General features: G+C 38.7%; 1 protein-coding gene across 1 annotated transcript; it reads left to right on the plus strand.

The window, feature by feature from the left end:
• Positions 1–5240: 5240 nt before the first annotated feature.
• On the plus strand, positions 5241–6161 carry LOC102840586 (olfactory receptor 7A5-like). The gene has a single exon (XM_006877841.1). It carries the CDS (start codon positions 5241–5243, stop codon positions 6159–6161), a length of 921 nt encoding a protein of 306 aa, XP_006877903.1.
• The last annotated feature ends 731 nt before the right edge of the window (positions 6162–6892 follow it).

The following is a 6892-nucleotide window of genomic DNA, read 5'->3' on the forward strand; positions in this document are numbered from 1 at the left end:
CCCTTTGGTCAGTGGATGATGCATGGAGGGGATTGGAACCATGGCAATGAGATGATATGCGATGGAATGAATGTAAAACTAAAGTTCTCTCATGTAAACTATCATATAATTCATAATAAAACATTTAAAAAAAAAGAAAAGAAAATATTGCTAACATTACAAAATACTCCAGAGCATGCCATTGTGCTCATGAGTAACCAGTATATAGAACAAGAGGTAGTTGTTCAGATAGATAAAGGGGTACTGAAAGGTTTAAAATCAGAAAGTTGTCATCAAGGTTTTACTCTTTCATCATACTTTTTCAGTAGCTATGCTGAGGAAATAATATGAGATGCTGGATTACAGGAAGAAGAACATGGCATTGCAACTGGCAGAAGAGTCATTAACAACTTTGCTATTGAAAGTGAAGTGAACTTAAAATGCTGATGAAGAACCAAGACTGTAGCCTTTGTTATGAATTTCACCTCCATTTAAAGAAAATATGAATACTCACAAGTAAACTAATAAGTAACATCAAGATATATATGTATTCCATCTGGTAAGGTCCATGTGTATAGTCGTCTCTTATGCTGTCTAAAGAAGTTATTTGAAATAAACAAATCATTGGTTTTTCAGAATTCTGTCATGCATTCTCCAGCATCATTTCTATTACCAAGGCCTCCAATTACTGATCCTTCCTCTTTGCTCCCAACCTTTGCATTCCAATCTCCAGTAATCATCAATAATCTTCATTGCATGCTTGATCGATTTTAGATTGAAGAAGTTGGTAGAATTCTTCTATTTCATCCTCTTTGGCTTTAGTGGTTGGTGCATACATTTGATTAATAGTGGTATTAACTGGGCTTCCTTGTAGGTGCATGTCCTATCACAGACAGCATTGGAATTCATGACTGATCTGGGTATGTTCTTTTTGACAATGAATGAAACACCATTCCTCTTCAATTTGTCATTTCCTGCATATTAAACCATGTGGTTGTCAGATTCAAAATGGCCAATACCAGTCCATTTCAGTTCACTAATGCCTAACATATCAAAGTTTATGCATTCCATTTCATTTTTGAAATGAACAACTTCCAATTTTCCCACATTCATAGTTCATGCATTCCATGTTCTGATTTTCAATGGATGTTTACAGCTGTTTCTCTTCATTTTGAGTTGTTCCCCATCATCAAATAAAACAAGAGAGAAAGAGTCTTCATATCAAGGATCAAGCCTATCCTCTCAGTACACCGGGTTGATAGGGACTGGCATCCTAGACATTGGTGGTGGTGGGTGTGTGCCATGGAGACGGTTCTGACTCACATAGACCCTGCATAAGTTTTCCGAGGCTGTAAATCTTTACTGGAGCAGAAAGCCTCATCGTTCTTGGAATGGCTGGTGGTTTTAAAATACTGACCTTAAGGTTAGCAACCTGACTCATCACCACTAAGTTATTATCAAAACTGAATACCTATAAAGGCACAGAGTGGCACTGTAGGCTAATATGCTGTACTGCAAAGTTGGTTGAATTGTAAGGTCTGTGGGAACCACAATGTCGGTGGTTCAAGCTCACCAGTTTTTCCTCGAAAACCCTATGCAGGGTCGCTATGGGTTGGAACCAACTCGACGGCACTTAACAACAAGATTATAAAGAAGCATGACTGGTTTACCAGTTATCAAGAGTGTGCTTTGTTTCAGAGCAAAGGGGAGCAGGGTAGAATCTCCACTGAATAATTCTCTGCGTATCTAGATGTGTCTGGTGAAAGGGGATGGAGGAGGGTGGGACTAGGATTCTTTTGATTCAGTAGTGAGTAATTGGTATCATGACTAATTGTGATTGTCACAACTATAAAGGTAGAAGATGTATAACAAAAAGGGGAAAGTAGCTAATCTTTCATTCCAGAAACAGAGGACCTTAGGATCATCAAGAAAGAAGAACATGAGCTGATGGTACAATCCTAACCAGAGAAGCAACTACATCAGAAGTGACACCAAAAAAGGAAGCAGAGACAATGGCATAGAGAGAGCATCTGAGAACTCTAGATCTATGAAACAGGAAAGTTTAAGTGTCAATGGTCAAGAGGCTGGCTTGCAATGTGTGCCCTGTAGTTGTTTAAATGAATATATAGTTTCTGTGTTTGTTGTGTACATTAAAAAAAAAAAAAAGGAGGGAATAGAACAAAAACAAAACAGAATACAGCCTGTTGTATCTTGAAATCTACTTGACTTACTAGCTATTTGGAAATTCTGTAACAACAATATTCCTTCTTTTTACTTTGTATTTTTGTTTATTACAAGTAGATCCAAAGTCACTTATTCCTCAGAAATGATTTCTGGTTCTGCAATTCGGTCACTCATTTGAGCCATTGTCTTTATTATTATTATTAATGTGAATTGTCTATTGTCTCTCAGACATTGTGGTGCAATTATTATTTGTATTTAATTGATGATTTTTAATTGGTGCATTCTTAGACCCTCACCACCTGCTTCCTGGTGGGTTTTATAGAGAATGGAAGTGTGTGTGCAGTTATTTATTATGTAGTGCCTTTCAGGGTTTTGATGGTATTGCTGATTTCCATCATTGATCAGGTAGTACAAGACCTGGTAGTGTGAGTGGCTGGGGCTGCTAGTGCTATTGGTGTTGTTGATCTGTCTGTTTCTCATGGGGGTGGGAGGAAAAGAACAGGGGAAAAAAGGGAACAAGCAACAGCAAAAAGAAAAAAAAATAGAGGATATAGAGGGAGGAGAAACAAGGAAAAAGAAAATCAGATAGACTTTATAAAGAAAGAAAAAAAAATACAAAACTAGGGAGGGGAAAGAAGGAAAGATAAAGAAATAAGAGAATAGTAGCAAACAGAAAACAAGTTAAAAACAAGAAGTGGAGGGGAAAAAAGAAAGGAGAAACAAGGGAAAAAAAGAGAATGAATGGATAAACACATGGGAGAGACAAGAACAAAAGAAAGAAAAAAACTGGGATTGGGGCAGACCCAAAGAAGAGAATAGTGTGGGATTCAGGGCAACCAGTTTAGGTTTGACACCCTTTGTTAGCCAAAGAGCTCACAAGGTGGTAGGAAGAGGTGAGAGCATGGATCCAGAGATGGAGTTCGTGTCAGCCTAGTTATTGTCTATGTTTATGGTGCCTTATCCAGAAGTAATTCATGCTGGATCAGATGGTGGCTAAGTAAGGTTACTTGTTCCCAGAAAAAAAGTCTTTTGGGACCATGGGGCAATAAAGGATGAAATGGCTGTGGATGGAATTGCTTCTAGTACAGGGGAGTCAAGGGACCCTTCACTAAAGATTCTGATGGTCTGATGAAGCAGAGTTTAGAAGTCTTCAGACAGAGGTTGGTCCATCTGGTACTTGATTCACAATGACATAGCTTCTACCACTGGGAAACCAGGAGCTGTTCAGGGGTGGGTGAGTGTGGGGTCTGGCCATACTCTGATCTCCAGGAGGGTGATGGAGACAAGGTAGAATTTCACCACTTTTGTTGCCAGCCACCAGTGTATGACTGTCTTGTCAGGCCACTATCTCCATAGAATACTGTTTGCAAAAGTTCCAGATTACTATGCTGACCCATCTGTCTTCTCTCTCGCTAATTTTATTTACCTTCTCCTAGTCAGCATTCAATTTACTTCTCTAACTTTTCCTCTGAAACAAAGGATTCCAGAGTTACCATCTGCATGCTTGCTTTGGGTCTGTAGGATAAGCACTGGATTGCTAACTAAAGGTCGGCATTTCAAACCTATCAACTGTTTTCTGGAAACCCTTTACAGGATGGTAATGAGCCACAATGGACTCAACAGTAGTTAACAACAACAACAACAACAACAATCTGTTTAATTTGCTCTCCTGTATCTTTGTTGTAAGGATCCCTGGTGACACTGTAGAACAAGCACTGTACTGCTAACTGCAAAGCTGGCTATTCAAACTCACCAATTGCTCCTTAGGACAAATATGAAGCTGTTTGCTTCTGGAAAGATATCCAGTTTTGGATACTCTACATAGGGTTGCTATGATTTAGAATTGACTCAGTGGCAAAGGTTTTGGTGGTTTGGGATTTTTGTCATAGATGGTCTGTGTGTGGTTGGCCTACTTTGTCATCTCACTGGAAATCTCTGTTGCTTGGTTTCCTGACTCCTCCCTCCATAAGCATAGATTCTGGACAACAAAACAGAAGTCCTAAAAACTTCTGATGCTGTTTATTGGTCCACTTGTGAGATTGAATTTTTGGGTTTTTTTGTTTTTTGTTTCATGTTGACTTGTACCCAAATTGAAGGCTCTATTCTTTTATCTTCATGAATGGGTTTCCCAAGTTGTATTATAAGTCCTTTCCAACCCGAGGAGCTCATCTTCTGGCACTGTACCAGACAACATTCTGTAGCAATTCATAAGGATTTCAGAGGTGGACCACTCATTCCTTCTTACTGGTCTGATCTTAGTCTGGAAGCTCCGCTGAAATTTGTCTATCATGTGTGTCCCTGCTGGTATTTAAAACACCTGCAAAATAATTCCAACATCACAGCAAAATGCATGTCACCACAGTATGACAAAATGACAGATAAGTGGGGACAGGAACTATTGGTATAAAATAACTTGCTAAAATTATTTGTTGAATGAACTGAATAAATTCTGAAGGAACCCACCAGAATCTCCTTAACAACAGTGATATTTCCTTAGCAAAATGTTTGGGATTAGAGGTAAGCAAGGCTAGTCAGTTTCTGCATCAATAGAAGACTGTATACTTAACATCCCCTGATATTCTCAGTTATAGAAAACTAGATCTATAGATAGTTTATGTTGTTCTTGATCAGTGGCAACTAATCTGTTCTGACCCATAGCAAACCTGTGTCGGGCTCCTAAGGCATATCTGGTGAGTTTGAACCACCAACCTTTCGGTTAGCAGCTTAGTGGTAACCCTAAAGTACCTCAGCTGGACTCCTAGATATGATATAGGAAATGTTATTGTTGTTGTTAACTGCCATTGAGTCGGCTCCGACCCATCGCGACCCTGAACAGGGTTTTTGAGGCTGTGGATCTTTATGGGAGCAGAAAGCCTCATGTTTCTCCTGCGGAGCAACTGGTAGTTTCGAACCTTGCAGTTCGCAGCCCAATTCGTAACCACTATGCTACCAGAGCTCCTTAATATAGGAAATATGTAAGAATAATATATAAATAACAGTATATCTGTGAAATTGTTCATTGTTTAGGGCTCATTTTGCATTGCTCTCTTCTCTTTTCCAGCATTTTCATCAGCTACATGAAACCCAGAAACCAAACACGTATTTCAGAATTCATTCTTTTGGGACTCTCAGAAGAGGCAAATCTGCAGCCCCTCCTCTTTGGACTCTTCCTGTCCATGTACCTAGTAACCTTCAGTGGGAACCTGCTGATCATCCTGACTATCATCACGGCTTCTCACCTCCACACACCCATGTACTTCTTCATCTTCAATCTCTCTTTTTCAGACATTTGTTTCACCTCCACCACTGTCCCAAAGATGCTGATGAACATTCAGATGCAGAACAAAGTTATTACTTATGAAAACTGCATTACCCAATCATATTTTTTCATGCTTTTTGCAGCATTAGATGATTTCCTCTTGACAATGATGGCTTATGACCGGTTTGTGGCCATATGTCACCCACTGCATTACACAGTCATCATGAACCCCAAGTTCTGTGGTCTCCTGCTCTTGGCTTCCTTGATATTGGGTGCTCTGGAGTCTCTACTACATAATTTATTGGTCTTGCGATTATCTTTTTGTACAGAACTGGAAATCTCCCACTTTTTCTGTGAAATTAATCAGATACTCCAACTTGCTTGTTCTGACATTTTCCTCAATGACTTAATATTGCATTTTGTAGCTGGCCTTCTGGGTGTTATTCCACTTATTGGAATCCTTTTCTCTTACAGTAAGATTGTGTCCTCCATTTTGAGAATTTCATCAGCTGAGGGCAAGTCTAAAGCCTTTTCCACTTGTGGGTCTCACCTCTCAGTTGTTTCCTTGTTCTATGGCACAGCTCTTGGAGTTTATCTTAGTTCTGCTGCAACCACAAACTCCAGAGCCACTGCAATAGCCTCAGTGATGTACACTGTGGTCACTCCCATGCTGAACCCCTTTATCTACAGTCTTAGAAATAAGGATATAAAGCAGGGTTTAAGAAAACTTTTCAGCTGAGAAAAGTTTTCTATAAAACAAAATTATTTACTTGAGGGTAGAGGGTTATTCATGAGTAATAGAGCTCAAACTCATGAAGACTTGAATAATATTTTAATTGTCTCATAACTCCATCTTTTTTAAGAATCCAATGGCCATTATCGAAAAAGCAATTGTTTCATCTGTATTTCTTTTATTCAACTTTGTATTATGAATTGATTGAAGGATTATAGAAAAAGTCATCAGTTTTCCATTCAGCAAATCATATGCTTTGTTCCAATTCAATGACTGCATTCATCTCCTTAGATTAACAGTTAACAGCTTTCTCACATACGTTCCTATTTATATTCTACCTAACTTCCCATCCCTTCTCAACTTTGTCTAATAGTGCACCTTAGAAAGTCATTCATGACCTTTCAATACCCCAGAAACTACTCCCTAAATAGGGTTTAGAACATTGTCTTGTGGACTATGTTATGCCATAGAAGATGGGGAAATATATTGGCTCATCTTTAGAATATCCTTTGTTATTGGATGTGCTCAATTTTAGGTACAGCATCATGGCTGAGTGTGGAGGTGGTAGGAGAAGTTATCAATTAATGGGATACTGGTTGAGTAAATGTCTTAAGCTGTCTTCTATAATAAAATAATGCAAACTATAATAAAATAATGTCTTCTATAATAAAATAATGCAAACTATAATAAAATAATGCTCTGGTAGTGTAGTGGTTATGAATTGGCCTGTGAACCGC

This window comes from Chrysochloris asiatica, unplaced genomic scaffold (assembly GCF_000296735.1).
Source record: "Chrysochloris asiatica unplaced genomic scaffold, ChrAsi1.0 scaffold00632, whole genome shotgun sequence".
NCBI lineage: Eukaryota > Metazoa > Chordata > Mammalia > Afrosoricida > Chrysochloridae > Chrysochloris > Chrysochloris asiatica.